The sequence below is a fragment of the Aptenodytes patagonicus genome, chromosome 2 (genome assembly GCF_965638725.1).
Source record: "Aptenodytes patagonicus chromosome 2, bAptPat1.pri.cur, whole genome shotgun sequence".
In the NCBI taxonomy this organism is placed as follows: domain Eukaryota; kingdom Metazoa; phylum Chordata; class Aves; order Sphenisciformes; family Spheniscidae; genus Aptenodytes; species Aptenodytes patagonicus.
This window is the reverse complement of record NC_134950.1, coordinates 121,939,002-121,954,631: the sequence shown is the minus strand read 5'-3', so window position 1 is coordinate 121,954,631 and position 15,630 is coordinate 121,939,002. Positions and strand designations below refer to the sequence as shown.

The window sequence follows — 15,630 nt, the reverse complement described above, 5'->3', positions numbered from 1 at the left end:
AAGTTAGGATCCCAAGATGATGAGAGCCAAATGAAACTACAAAACAGCCTGCTCCGCCTTTTGCTTGCAGAGCAAAGGCACTACAACTGCAGAGGGGCAAGTCTTGCCCAGTAATTCAGCTTTGTTCCTCTCGGCCACACTCCCGCTAGAAGACCGTTGCTATAAAACACTTTACCAAATAATAGCCACCAGTGAGCTTTTCCCCATTTCTATAACTCTGGCTCTGATTCCAGCTGTTAAGCTATGAAAAAGAGATAGTGAGGTTTAAAGTAATGTAAGAAAACAAGTCCTGTAACATGTACAAGGTGAACACTGTTTACCTAGGGGTGTTTGCCTGCCTCCATGTACTCTGGGCAACTGGGCTGTCCAAGAGCAGGCTTGTAGCAGCAGCTCTCGGTAAGGCACCCATGTTTGGGAGGTGTGGCAGGAACATGCTGTTGTCGCCTGGAAAGATGAACGTTAAAAAAGAAGTGGTCATAGTACCAGCCTTAGCCATGCTATGCTCGCTCAGGGGATGGGGGGAGAAAAGAAATTTAATTTCTTTACACACTGTGGCATCTGCTAGCTCTAAAGGACGCTTCCTAGAGCATCAACTTCTACTGGGGGTAAATGACAAACTGCCAGGCTCATCATCTCGCCTATTTTCAGAGAGGAGCTCCAGCCAGGAGTATTGGTGGCTGAGAACGACACTCCACCAATGCAGCTTAAGCTGTGCAGTGCTAGGCAACAGAGGGGCAAACAAACACGCTCACAAAAAAAAGCGCCCATGCTACTGGGTAAAATCCTGATAAAAATCTATCAATCAGTCACACATACGTGCCAGACATCATACACACAGCCTCTGCGTGATTGCAGGGGTTGGTTCTGGTTGCGCGAGATGAAGAATATTGCCATAGGCATGAGGTGACCCCTTAAAATAAACAGCCAAGGCATTCACCTGGTCAAAAAGAAGATAATACATGAACATTTCTAACAGCAGCTTAAAATAGTGACACACTTCATGTCTATATCTTGTGAAATAACTATACTATTTATTTAATGTATACTTTTCAAACTCTGGCTGTCAAAAATTTGAGCTATATCACATAATGCCAGCGAGGTAAAGTAGTAATCGAGAATTCATCCTTAACAGGGGTTTAAAAACAAACAAACAAACAAAAAGAACACACCCCCCCACCCCCACCCCCAAAAACAAACCTCCCTGCAGCCTCCCAAAGGCACGCACATGCCCATATGCAGCTACAGCTCAGCTTGCTAAATCAGTTACGACTGCTCTGCTCATTTGAAGATGTTCCTGCAGGAATGAGGTGCTGAGCAGCATACACAACTTGTGCATTTTGGCAGGCCAGTCAAAAACAGCTCACTTGGTAGTCTTGATATTTTCATGTCCCACCGTTCTCAGAATTTCAAATACCAAGGAAGCAACAGCAACATCAGCATGAGAGCTAGGAATTAAAAACAGTAACATCTATTAGACATCCTCAGGGGAAACCTTTTTGTTCAAATCCAACATTTGTCTTTATCATCTATGCTGGAAAATTGTTAATAGCCATTAACTGCGCTGTATACCCTGCTTTTCTGTTAAGCAGCAACATGCAACGAGTGAGTCTGCCCTGTAGCGAATCTTCCTTGTGTAAAAATGAATTTCAGCTCAACTTCACAGTAACTGCTACCTCACTCAATCATCTCCTCTGTAAAAAGAAGATATAATTTATCTCCCCCCCTCCCTGAATCTACACACACGCACACTTCCAGCTTGACAGAAAAACGTGTTTTCACACATACAGCCCTCAACGCAGCGGTGCTCCACGCAAGGAAGCAGTTCCACTCAAGGTGTTGCCCACCTCCTGCAAGGAGGCCCGACTGCCCCACCACACACAGCTCTGCAGGTTTGAGACTGAATGGTGGGATCTTCCCCCCTTTGCTTCCTCGCCTAAGTTTTTATTATACATATTTTTGCCTAGTTTTTCTTTCTGGAAACACATGGGTTTTTCTAGCATTGGAACAGAGGCTCTAACACATTACTGCTAGTCCACAGAAACAAGTCTTTTTTTTATAGACTACCATCCCTCATCTTCAGCTTAGAAAGGACACTAGTAGATCAATCTATCTGCAACTTCCTCAGTTGCTCCTAATGACAAATACCTACTGACACTCCATGTTTTGGGGAACGCAGAGCTAGCCAGGAAATCCAAATGATCAGTCCTCACTATGTAAGCCAATGTCTTAATGAGCAGCAGTTTAAACCACAAAATTTAGCTATCTGAAACAAATGCATCTTGGCAACTGTCTTCACTGAAAATAAATGGCTACAATCCCACATTTTAAAGTGCAGATTTGATTCCACATAGCTACTAAGCAGAATGGGCTGGTTATGTATGTGTCACTCTCAAAACTGCCTGTTCTGACTAGCTGAGGATGTATCACAGAGAAGGAGTTTGGCAATCCACGGCTGCTACACGGCAGCAGGAGAGCACCGAAAGCAGCTTGCAATCCAAGCAGTGCCCCTCTCTCGGCACGTGACTGCTTGGCTGGTATCCTCCTTCTGCCGCACAGGCAGAGCAATAGAAACCTGTCTGTAAAAAATGAGCAAAGCAAAAACACTCCTCAATCACTTCAACCCCATGATAGTATGTGGGCGGAAGGGCCTGGGAGTTTAGACTACTCCGAGGATGGCTTAGGTCCAGGATCTCAGTTGTAGCCTTCTCTAAAACGTTTCCAGTTCTGCATGAGATACAGAGAGGCTTCTTAACAGGGTTCAAAGCACAGGTGAGGAGACCAAGTTTATTAGGTCACAAGGAATATTCTGGGAAAGACGCCACATAAGGGAATCTGGGGAGATGGCTGAACATCCATAACCTCCGTAAACAAAACGGCCATTCAGCTAAAGCCGATTAAGCTTGCTAACCGCAGGCTTCTCCTGCCTGCCCATTCCCAATTTATCCCTGTCTGAGTCTATTACAGCCCCAAGATCCAGGCTGAATCCCTCCCAGTTTCCTCTGGAGGCAAATGGATAGGGACGTGTGTTCCCCAAAGAAGGGGAGGAGGGGAAATGAAATCCGTGAGCTCTTGGTGGCTCCCCTGTTGCTGCTGCAGTGTGGGAGCTCGGCACAGCAAAGCAACTTGGCTTACCCTAACATATCAACACATTCGTCATTGGCATCAGCTAGAATTTGGTCTACTGATCATCTTGTGTCAAATAAGAGAGAGTGCTGTTTATTCTGGGCTCTATAGTATGTGGTTTTCTGAGTACAGAAATGTATAGATAACAGACAATTAGAGGAAGCCAGAAAAGCAGACTCAGAGAGCAACTGAGCCGTCTAGCGCATCTAATGCTGAAATGCTACGAAATAGAGTGAAAACTAGTTCTAAAAGAAGAAAACCTCATCTTTCCCCACTGTCATCTTCAGTGGTGGTGCCAGTGTCTCCCTTAGGGAGAGCTGACATTTTATTTTAATTAGATAATTTAATGTGTCATACAAAAACCCGTGAGTCAGCAGCTGAGTATGCGAGAGGGATGCAGACTGCTCTTGACAGGTTTGGTTAGTCCTCGGTGTGCATCTCCTTACACTCACCATGTCCCAACATTTCCTCTCCACATCTGCCCACATCCCCCCTTCCTTCCAACACAGGGTACACCCTGCCATAATGTCGGGGACCCAATTTTCCCAAACAACTGACATATAAAGCCTGCCTTTGGGAGCACAAAGAGCACTGCAAAGATTATCTTAGTGTTTCAAAAACTGATCTATAAACTACAATTTCTCTATCAATTTTAGTTCAACCAGGAGTGAAATGCAGCCTAACAGCCCATGGCAGGAGTGTAAAATTTGCTTTGAGGGGCAGAGAACAGTAATGCATTCATATGTCCAAGGGGGATTAGATGAGGGAAAGTCCACAGGAGATGAGCTGAGGTTTGGCCAACTTGTTGGGACTAGCACCTCTGTTCTCGCAGAGGAGGCCACGGCATTCCCCAAAGTCTCGTGCCTTCTCCGAGAAGCCACAGGTATTCTTAAACAAAAGTAGCTCTGTTCTTCGGCTGCGCATTTGAAAGTAATCAGCTTGCAAGCGCACCAAACACAATTACTTTAAAACAGGGCACAAACATCGCATTGTGCATCTAGCCCACTCTGCCAAGAACCACTGACCAGTATCCGGTTATAGAGGCCAAGCGTTTGGAATAAAAGAATATATTTTAAAAAAGGAAAATCGACACATGTGCACACACATTGAGCCGAACTGTGCAGCACACTGCGGCTCGCCACAGCTGGGGATCAAAGCGCGCTGCCGCCGCAGCAGAAATGCCGGCAAGCTCTGAATGAGAGGAGTTTGGAGGAGAGCAGTGTAGGGAGGGGGGCCAGGGACAGAAACCCGAGAAGCTTGTACTGCACAGAAGGCGATTACAGGAGAAGACCGTCGCAGACAAAAGAGGAGGCTAGGGCTCTCAGCCCTGGAAATTCCTGGAAGCCTGAGGGAACTCACCTGGCAGTTTGGGCCAGGCTCTCTAGAGTTTGGATAAGAGCATCACCATCATTCTTCAGGCTCTCCGAGCGCTTCTCGTTTGAAGTTATCTGGAACAAAAAGAAAGAACCGTTATCAAAGGCTTAGCAAGAAATTCCTCTCTGTCATTTTTTGTGGGATAGGGGAGAGGGAAACAAGTTATAGCATTTACTACAATTGTAAATGGAATGTGACATTAAAGAGACCCAAGAGAAAGTCCCTTTTACTGAACAGGATTGAATTTTAGGCACAGGCCATCTAAAATGTCTTGGCTTAATTAATGAGATTCATTCTTGTTCTGAGACCCTGTATGTGTGCAAATTCACACACCGGAGTCTGCCAATCCTGATTTCATCCTTAGTACCAATGCCAATACAAGCCCCATTTAATCTGAATTCCAGGGAGATCTTGGGGAGGCAGTCGTTTTCATTTCTCACTTCAGGGAAAAAATAACCAAGCTTGTATCAGCCTTCAGATCAGGACACGTGGGGTTTCTCAGAGAGGAGCCGGATTAAAATCACTGCAACGGTAGCAGTTGTGTAATGAAATTTTTCTTGCCCCCCATCAGTCATTAGGAATATTACCTGCACAGGACTGTCACCTACAGAGCAGGGGACTGATTGACCAAAGCTATATGCCCTTTTGTGTCAAGTGAATCCTGATTATAGCTGATCTTGCTGCTGGTGACTGTTATCACGCTAATCTGTAATGACTGGTTTATTGCTTCTCCAGCCTTAAGTAGTATAACTACACAGCTCCAAGCAGCCGCACATTTCCTGACCAGTTAAGCAGGTGAATGGGAAGGTCACGGCATACATCACATGAAATCGCACGGCACTGTGGCACAGACAGACACTGAATACTTGGCAGCTTGCTGAAGAAGCTCTCGTATCTCAAAAAATTACTGAAAAAAAGGTTTGCGTGTCAGTTCCTGCTTGCAAAGGTAAATAAATCTTGGTCGAAGAGAAAGGAAAAGAGGAGGACCAGAGTAGCTGATTATTTCAATACCGGAGGAGTCGATGCTTGAAACGACAACTTCTAATCCCAAAATCTGGCAAGGACTTTTAAGCTTTAGCATGCTGCAGCTGGCCCTGTTTACCACTGATCAAGCATCTGGCCAATACACCTTCACATCTCCCTCTTAAATCACAAGAGAAGCTGTATTTACAGCTGCCATCCCACCATAATTTATCAGCAGCGATTCTGCAACAACAGTGCCACTACATCTATAATCATAACATCCTGTAGTTAAGCAGAACAGGGAACAGGGACCTGTCTGAAGTAAACTAAAATGTATCCTGTGTGTTGAAAAAAACAGCGATGCCATTACCTAAGTACAAATCATTGGTAAATCCTGATTACAGGTCACTAAACTTTTTTACTCTCTTGAGGTTTATATCCGACCCTTTCAGTTTGTATTTCAGTAATCTGTTCTTCTTTATTTGTCACCCGTTAGACACAGAAGATGTTTTGTAACCTGGGTTCTGAATGTGAGAACACCACCACACATAATAGTAGCAATACAATCGCAATACAGGGAGAAAAGTGCTTTCACCACAAGACATTGCTTTCTATTGCTAATGAGTGCTCGTGCCTCTACCAAACGCTTCCCCTAACTTCCGCATCTCACCAGCCGCTGCCACGTTCTTTGCACTTGCCACATTCGTGCTCCTTGTTTATCCTGCACACTTGAAAGAGGAAGAGGTTGCGGGAGGAGGAAGGTCACTGAAGACTGGATCGTGCTCCATAAAACTACGAGGTCAAATAAAGGTTAGAGATATCCCTAATTCTTGGGTGCTCACATCTGTACAACCCTCAAGAGTCTTTTAACAAATTAGCCTTTGCGCATTATATACATAGACAGAACATTCAAAATATGCCCAACTATAAAATCTGTACCAAGAAAAAGTTTTAAATCCAAAATGCTCTATTTAAAACAATAACTTAGTCCAGCTGAGTCATAGGGTCTGACTATAAGCTTGCCTGTGTTGCAGCATGCCTTGTGTCATTATTAAGAATACATTTCTGTGGATACAATGCATTTGAATGGAAAGGATTAAAACAGCTTTATATGCACAGAAATTGTAACGGACAGAACAGAAAGACCCATGAGATCATCCACTCCATCTCCCTATTATACTTCACTGTTCAGAGCAGCTTTCAGCCACAAGCAATGGGCTGCTGTGATGTCCATCCGTAGGGGCTACTCCCCTCTCTAATAAAATGCTTCAATAAGATCCTTTCAGCAGTAAAGGTGGTACCACAAGGAGGGAAAGGATCAGGCCTTTAACATCATGAGCAGCCTGCAGACTGCTTAAATTAAGTCTAAAACAAATTTAGGACACATTTTCTTGAGAGCATCAACCAACAGCTTCCCACAAGCCAAGGGGTGTTGGTGAAGAACAGACCCATCCATCCGGCCGGCAGTGCCACCTGGACGCACAAATGGACAACCTGCACAGACAAAACGCGGCTGTATGGATTTACGTGGGCAGATGGGGTTTCCACACCCGCTCTCGATCATCGGTGTCCAGAAAACTGCTTCCTGTCTACCACCAGGCATCCACACCATGGGCCTGGGAGAGGATCAACGCTGCAGTAGCAGGAAAGCTGCAGGTTGAATATAGGGTGAGCTGCCAGTGCCCTGTAGCTGGCTGGACTGCAGCTGCCTATGGGTTTTTGTCAGTACTCGCATGCTGTTACTGCTCTGACCGCTAGCATTTATTTGGCCTTTATATCAGGCTGTGTAGAAGATCTGATTGCTCCCTGAGTGATCAGAAGGTCTCTCCCATACGACAGATTACATCCTGCTTCACATAAAGCTCATGAGAAACACTGTCTGAATCACTGTTCGCTTTCAAGACCCAATATAAAACTTTACCCATGTTCCTTATTTAAAAATTGTTCTGGTTTTGTCTTAATTTTGTTCCATAGATAAAAATAAATTATGATAGCACATAAAACCATCAGTAACCAAACTTTTAGAAATTAATGTATTTTCCACTCATTTTGTTATCTTTTTCTTCTACCCAGCATCACTATATCTTTTATCCACACCAGTTCTAGTTCTTGTTCACTTAGAATTTTAACAACTAGTTTAATAATCTCTTGTAATACTGCTATTTGTTCAAGCTGGCCACAACACATATTCAATGACATAATCAATAGCTATTCCTTTAATTAAAAATGTAATTAAATCTCAGTTTAGTTGTACACTCACTGCAATTTAACAAGAATTTCAAAATTACTTTTCTTTATTAAGCTAATAGCCATTCAGCAGCTTTCCTCTCTTCAATTCTGTTGAACAAGGATGAGCCATAAGGAATACCATAATTGATATGTAAAGATCACTATTTCCTAAAATTTAGGATAGCTGTTCAGTTATTATGGTGCTGCTAAAGGTGAGTGCAGGAAAAGATAGAATATAAAACATTCGCTGGAAGATCATCTTCACTAGTAAATTGAGGAGTTTTGGATTCTTGGTCTAAGAAGTGATTTTTGCAATTCAAGTCTCAAGAAAGCATGGAAACCTACAGGACAATTACTTTTCTTAAGGCTGTTTCATAATACTGAACTGCTTTCTCTGATTAGTCATAACTCACATTTTGTAATTTATAACTGAGTTAAATGACCTAAGTAGTAAACTACTCTCTCACCATTTTGAAAAGAAAGAAATTCTCCTGCTTTATTGAGGTTTCAAGTAAACTGCAAGCTTGACGTCTGTGAAGTAAACTGGGAAATAATGCAAAATATTGATTGGGTAAAAATAAGGAGCTTTTTATTTGAAACATTTTTTGGTTGAAGAAAGGCCTCAGGAGCATATTTAGCTGCACCTTCAAGTGTTATCTTCTCAAATAAACAACTGCTGGAGATGTTTACCATTTCCACGCTCAATGGATGCTTTTCTACAAGCCATCACCATGCCTGTATACACAGATACAAGCAAGGCATTTCATAAATGCTCTTTCTCACAAACTGTTTTTTTCTCTTTCCCAAACACGTGCAATATTTTAACCTCATAAAGTGATGCTTTCTTACTTTTTCCTCAAAATTTAACACAATTAACCTAATTACCTTTGCAGGATTAGTTAGCTCAAGTTCTCGCTCAACTTTACTGACACTGGCTGAGAGCAGCCACACAGGTAACACAGGAGCTGCTGTGGGCTGGTTTATCAGAACCACCAGATACTCGTAGGTCCAACATTAGCATCACTTGAATATCAACTCATGCTGTGAATAAAGTACCACTTATCACCAGTTGGAAGCTTTTCTGTGAATGGGAATTGTATCTTCAGCTAATACTGCAGTAAAACCAATCATCAAGATATTTTTTTCTGTGTACTAACTGGGACCCTATGTAGGACATGAAATATATTTTAAAAAATTAAGTTTTTGGAATAAAAAAAATTGAAGAATTAAGCACACTCCTATTGCCCTCTAGACACTATTTCATATAATGTCTTCATAGTAAGTGCTGTCCCTGCAATTTTAAATGTGCATCTCGGACTTCTCATTCCTGCTTCCACCTTTGACTGGCTGAAGGCACTGTCAGTAGGACACAGGGCCTTTCATCCCCACCCAAAGTTGCTGTTTCAAATGCCTTCCGGGACGGTGGTGATTGAAAGTTGATGGCTATTCACAGCTGCTTAGTGTGACCTTATTCCCATTTTTTAAGGAACAAATGTCACAAAATATAGTGGTGTCAAAAACATTGCTATAACTGACGTGACAGCCCAGCAAATAAGTCAATGGGACGGTAACTTCAGAAATGAGGCACAATGCCTGGACTGGAGGAGAAAACCTGCCAGTGTTGCAGCCCATCTTATGCCTATCCCAGGGCATTTAATGGTACTTTTCCTCCCAGGCTGTCAGCACTGAGCTATTCACAGGCACTGCAGTAATCAAATAAAACACGTCACTTGGTTTGTCATTCACAACTCACAACGACATGGCCAGAAATATGCAGCTGTTCCTTCTTAACGGAGGAGCACGCTAACCAAGAACATACTGCAAACAGGGACGCATTCGGGTGAGCATCTATGTGAAATAAAACTAACGGATCCATTGATTGTGTTCAAACTTACTAAACGTAAATATTTCTTTCAAAGTAAATCCCTCTCCAAGCATACACATTGAGCTGGCATTGCCCAGAGGAGATATATCAAACAGATCCATCACTTCCCATGACAGATCAAATGGATCCGTCACTTCCGTAGGCCTGCATGCTTACTTAATCTTACAAAGTAATGTAGCCCTACCTTTGCGTAATGAAAGGCCAGACCCAATGAAGTATTTGAAGCCTGTAAAATAGAGGCTGTAATGATTACATGGGTGTCAGCCCCCAAAGAGGAATCCCGAGCGGAGGCCGAGATACCTGCACAGTGCATGGGGAGTGCATAGTTGCCAAAGAGCATGGAAACCTGCACGTTGAGCACAAAGTTATCTGAATTCCCTCTCCTCTCTGGAACTCAGACTGCTAACACAGCAAATGAAAACTCATGGTCCAGGCAGCAGAGGCCACAACTCCAACCCTTTTCTCAGTGCCCCCACAGCAGGCTGTGAGCTCCCGTGCTCCTCTGTAGTCCTCTCCCCTTTTCTAGGCAAGTGAAGATCACGTTTTTATTGCTGCGGCACAGTTTCCACTGGATGGGGAGAGGCAAGGAGGTTTGGATGGTTCCCATGCAGTGAGGGAATAACACCACAGCATGGGCACTTGGCAGGGAGGCAAGAGGCAGCACGGCTCTCCAGGTTGAAGAAGTTAAGCATGAACTGTCATTTACCAGCAGAGCGCTCTAGCTACTAGGGCAATTTTATATCCGTGGCAGGAATTTTTTAAAAAATATACCCAAAACAACTAAAAACAGCAACAAAATTCCCAGATATCTGCAGTGGTCTTTTGTGAGGTGTTTAATCTGGCATTTGTTAGACGTGCCCTAGGCAGGCACATGGCACTGGACCCTTCAAAGCACTTCGGTGCAACCAATTTACAGGTTGTTTAATGAAAACTAATGGTAACTCTTGCCAGGCTATGCAAGTGTAGCAGAGGAACACCTGAGGACAGTGTGCTCACAGAGACACCACACTAAGATGGCCACAAGTTATTTTGGTCTTCATAATGTATGAGAGCTCATTCTAAAAGGGTAAAAACCTTCTGGCATTCCCCCCCATCACAGCATGCTTCCTTGCTACTCTTCTCTCTACACATGGTTCAGCTGGAGAGAGACAGACACAGAACGTGTGTGTGGGAAGAACAAATCAAGTCGGACAAGTTATATTTATGTTACTAATTGCCAACACATTTGAACAGGCCTGAGCAATGTTGCTGGACCATAAAAACAAGAAATGAAAGTTACAAAAGCATGAGTGTTCCAGGTGTGCTTTGGCAAGCATATTGCAGTCAGGGATTGCAGACACACAATTACAAAGACTTTGTGGCCTTCAGATCCTGCAAATACATGTGAAAACAAGCAGGTATCTGTGACAAAAAAAACCTACATCAGACAGCTTAGCTCTGATTTTAGAGTTCAAAAATCTTTTTTTTTCCTCTTTATGGATAAAATTCTTGTTCCACTGAAGTCAGCAGCAAAGTCCTTTTGACTTTGATAAGGCCAAGATTTCATTCAACATGTTTCGTTTTCTTCTAATTTGTACGTATGTGCAGGTTTATTCTAAGTTCAAAGTAATTTCCACCAGTAACTTGGAAACGTACCAGTTTCCCGGCAGTCTGAAAGCCACGCTGTCTCGAGGACTATTCACAGAGAGACAAGGAATGTCTCCCACACACTATATAATGGTTAATTGATTTTGGACGTTTCTTTACACCTTCCACTTTGAGGCTATTCTCTGCCCTTCAGCATATACATAACGCACACAAAGGCAAGCTCTGTGATTGTTGTAAAGTTGTAAAATTACCAACTCTAAGGGGCATTGTCTAAGCATAAGAGAAGATTCGTAAAACCACGGGGTAATTATTGAACAGAAGACTGCTCTCTGTCTTGTTTGATTTTTTGATTTGGTTTTTATTGCTAGCAGTGTTCTCAGCCTGCTTTCAGGAAATACAAGATGTCTTTATAACCCAGAAAATATCCATTATCGCAGTTTCCATCCTCTGTAACTAGCGAGTTTAAAATATTTGACTTAACAGAACGGGATAGGGCAACCTCTTCACATCCATTAGAACCAGCTGTCCACAACAACTTCATTAGCAAAAGTAAACTGCAGTCTTGCCTGGCAAAAGGTGTCTCAAAGGTGCTACAGGAGACTTCCACAGTGTTGCACTGTTGACAAGTTATGCATGCTCATAAGCCAGCCCAACAGCAATAAGACATTAAAAATAAACACTTGCCACCCTGTTGCTGGTGATCTCATCTGCAAACACAGGTTCATCTGTCATCTGCATGCCAATGACTCCCTGAGGTACCACTTCAGACTAGTTTCACTCTGTCCAAACAATGATCCCAGATGGCCTCAAACATGAGCTTTAGCAAAATGGGGCCGCATACCAAGCTTATACAAACCTCGCAAGCCCCTCAGATCCCTCTTTCTGCAGCTCCCAGGCAGCTGCCTGTCCTCACCTTGCTGGGTCTGATGAGACCACCACCTCCCAGGCACACCTCACCCTGATGGTCTTGTATGACTTCCCCCTTACAAAAGGAATGGGGAAATCCACTGGAATAATTTTTTATTACCACAGCAGGTCCAATGTAGGCTCAGATCCTTCATTTATGTTCCTTTAGGAGCTATTATAGAGGCTCCTGGTTGTCTTAAGAGCAAAAAAACCCCTAAAAGCAGTTAGGAACACACACTGTAAAACAATGCAACAGGTTCTCTGCCTATCTAGATTTCCCCTCAAATTCATCATTCCCTGGATCTCTCATATTCAAATGTCCTTCATGGTCTCTCTTTCTCTTCATCAGCTTTTCTCCTAAAATAGCTTCTGACAAGTAACTCCCAATCCCTCTTAAATGTTGATTCCTGTAACTCTTTTTCCAGTGCCGCTGTCTTTTATGGCCTAATAATTCAACTTGTGAAGAAGATCCCTGAATTCCAGCATCTGTCATCCCTTATATCTCCCTGTAAAATCATAAAATAGTCTGACAGCAAAGTTTTTTTGGAGTTATATCTAACTTTCATTGATATGCTCCATGGGTTAGGGATGGCCTTCTTTTCACGTACATATTCTTTTCATGTTCATCTAGTACAGCTGAACCTAGATCTTTCACTGCCATATTTTGTGCTATGACAATTCAAATAATTTCAAATATTTATACACTTGTAAGGGTAAGAATCATTGCTACAGATAACTCATCTTCTCACTATTAGGAAAACCAGTGACACCCAGAACTTGTTGGAAAGTGCTGACCTTTAAATGGCAATTACCATACAGGAGAAGTATGCAAGCAACCAAGCAATTACCAATTTCATAAATGCTTTTATATCTAAGGACACAAACACTTGAGCAGCCGTGTCTGTGATGCTCAGGTGAACTGGACAAACCCCTAGGAACTGCCAAGCAGTTGCAGTTTACCAAAGAATTTCAGTTTTAATGCATACAGCCTCCAAAAAAATAATACCTCCAACCTGACATTGTCCCTTGTCCTGCTTTAAAATGCTCCTCATAAAGGGAAAAGACTAATAGGCCTTGACAAAGGCAGAGTGATGTGAACAGATGCTGTCAAAGTTGTCCTTATACAGATCCACTGGTGCAATTCAAGTCTGATCTAGTATGCAAAATCCCTAGCTTTCCCTGAGCAGAACCTTTATATGGCATTGATTAATTTTAATGGAGGATGAAAAAAAATTGGAAAGCTCATGCTCACATTGGTTATAATCTGGACTTGAACACAAGACTCCAACAACTAAAAGTCTGTACGATTTGACTTAATGTTTTAGATTTACCATTCCAAGAACAGCAGGAATATGATGAGTTAAATTAAGAACTAACATAGATTATAAAAAATACATACTTAAAGACTAAAAAGAGTAGCAAAATCTTGTGAGAAAATCATTATAAACTATGATTTTGAACTAAATACTAAAGCATTAAACATTAGTTCCTTTGTAATCCCTATAGACTTGGTTTCTATGGACACATAAAACTTGGACATAGAACCCTTGAGGTTTTCCTTAAGTACCAATGATGGATAGTCTTTCATATACTGAAAAAAGACAAAAAAAGGCCTGATGATTTTTTATTAGGGGAGAAAAGCATCATTATATTTATGTTTTATGTAAAAAGCAACTAGGAATGTAAATGACTGAACAGGGATCTAAGTCTATAAACCACCAATTTCTGTGGAAAATTATGCTTTATGTAATGGTTCAATTTCCATAAAATTGTAAAAACTGTCATAAAAACAAATGGACTTCTGAAGTCGATGCTTGCTTACTGTCATGTGACAGATGGCTCTGACTGCCTGGCAGAGAGCAAACAGCTACCTAGTTGGTCCTCACTGACTTCGGAGAGAATCATTTTGGTCTATTCACTTTTTTTTTTTAATGAGCCCAGTTGCATTTAAGTATCTTTATGGCAGCTAGTAAGTCATCCATGCGCAATTACAGAGAGGAGGTCAAAAGGAAGTAATAGTGATGAGTCCAACAGATGACACAGCTAGGCAATCTCAATAGTATTGCACTATGTAAAATTACAGTGCACTGAAACACCAAATGAGTCCGGCAATCCTTTTGTGCCCACAGAAACAATGAATTAGGACTCCATAACGAAAACAACAGTGATAGTCACTGAGAATCACACTGTCTTTGAATTATGAATCGAATAAACAGGTTGCAGGTTTCAGAAATGCCAGTTTCACTGTACAACCCAAAGCAAAACATCTGTCCGTGTGAAAGGAGAGCGTATTTCTCATCGCTGACCATGGCAGTATTGTTTTTCAGACAGCTCCTGTACCTATTCATAATCATACTGGGCTCCCAGTACCCAAATACCAGCACAGTGCTAATCTTTTTTTTTTTTTTTTTTTGGGGGGGGGCGTGTCTTAGAAAGCAAATGTTCCAAACAAGGGGGTAAGAAACTTCCCCCAGGAACATGGGTTCGCAGTATGCCAGCCACTGGAATAAAGATTTTTCATTCTTGCTGCTCTCTGAAATTAAGGGCAGGTCCCATACTTGATCCCCCCTCTGTCAGTGTCATTAAAGAGCAGCCATTACAGATTGACTGAATACTTTAATGTCAGTTGTGAAAACAACCATCAACCAAAATGGCAGCCCAAGTCTGTACTTAATGTAGACACACGTATGCTTTCAGACTTACACTACTTATTCCAAATAAACAGAATAAGATTTAATGTAGAATGAATAGTACAACAGGCCAAGTTGCGAGCAAGTGTTCACAGTTACTTCAGAGATCATCCCCAGTCACTGCGTCTCACACAACTTGTCAGTACGTTCATGTTTTGTTTTTTGTCAACACTTGCCATTTCATTAAGTTGTGTTTGGACTCCACATGCTTCACCCTTTATGAGCCCTGCTGTTTTAGTGACATTGAGAAACTAGTGATTTGACAATTTCGTATCGATTTTCCTCTCCCTACCTCAATTTGTGTATACTCTCATTGGCTGAATATCACAGTTTCATCAGTGACTGGCAGGAACAGATTCCTGAGTAGCTTTCCTATGTTTTTATCAACTCATTGAGTTCCAGCTCCTGGCAGCCTGTGTATAAGAGAAACCCTTGCAACTGTCCCCAACATAATGCCATCTTACTGTTCCTTATAATAATATTTCAAGATACAGATGAATATAAACACTACGGAGTTTCTTTACTGCAACTGCAAAAACAAAAGGGCTCTAAGACAAGGTTAAATGATTTACAGTGGAAACTTGCAAAGAGAAGACAGATCACCTTTTTCTCTCAACACAGTGCCGTACAGTCATCTTCATCTTTTCTTATCAGCTGCCATTTCCAACACGTGCAAGAAGTGCTCTTATTATGCTAGGGAGCAAAATGGATCAAGCTCTTCAACGTGGCAGTCTTCTATCAACAATAAAAGAAAAAGATACAAAGACTGCGAGTCCAACATGATGTCACTAACTAGTGACATGAACGGCAATGTACTGCTTTACTGTTAATAAAAGAAGTCAGGGAAGACCAAGGCTCATTTTATTTAAGGAT

General features: G+C 42.1%; 1 protein-coding gene across 1 annotated transcript in view; it reads right to left on the bottom strand.

Annotated features, from left to right (window-relative positions):
* Window positions 1-1,015: 1,015 nt before the first annotated feature.
* ULK4 (unc-51 like kinase 4) overlaps window positions 1,016-15,630 on the bottom strand; it is a 260,277-nt gene continuing 245,662 nt past the window's right edge. Inside the window, exons 38-39 of the mRNA XM_076331013.1 lie at window positions 4,483-4,571; window positions 1,016-1,445 (exon numbers count right to left, since the gene is read on the bottom strand). Of these exons, the coding sequence (XP_076187128.1) occupies window positions 1,361-1,445; window positions 4,483-4,571 (174 nt within the window). The 3' untranslated portion in view covers window positions 1,016-1,360. The remainder of the gene's footprint in view (window positions 1,446-4,482; window positions 4,572-15,630) is intronic.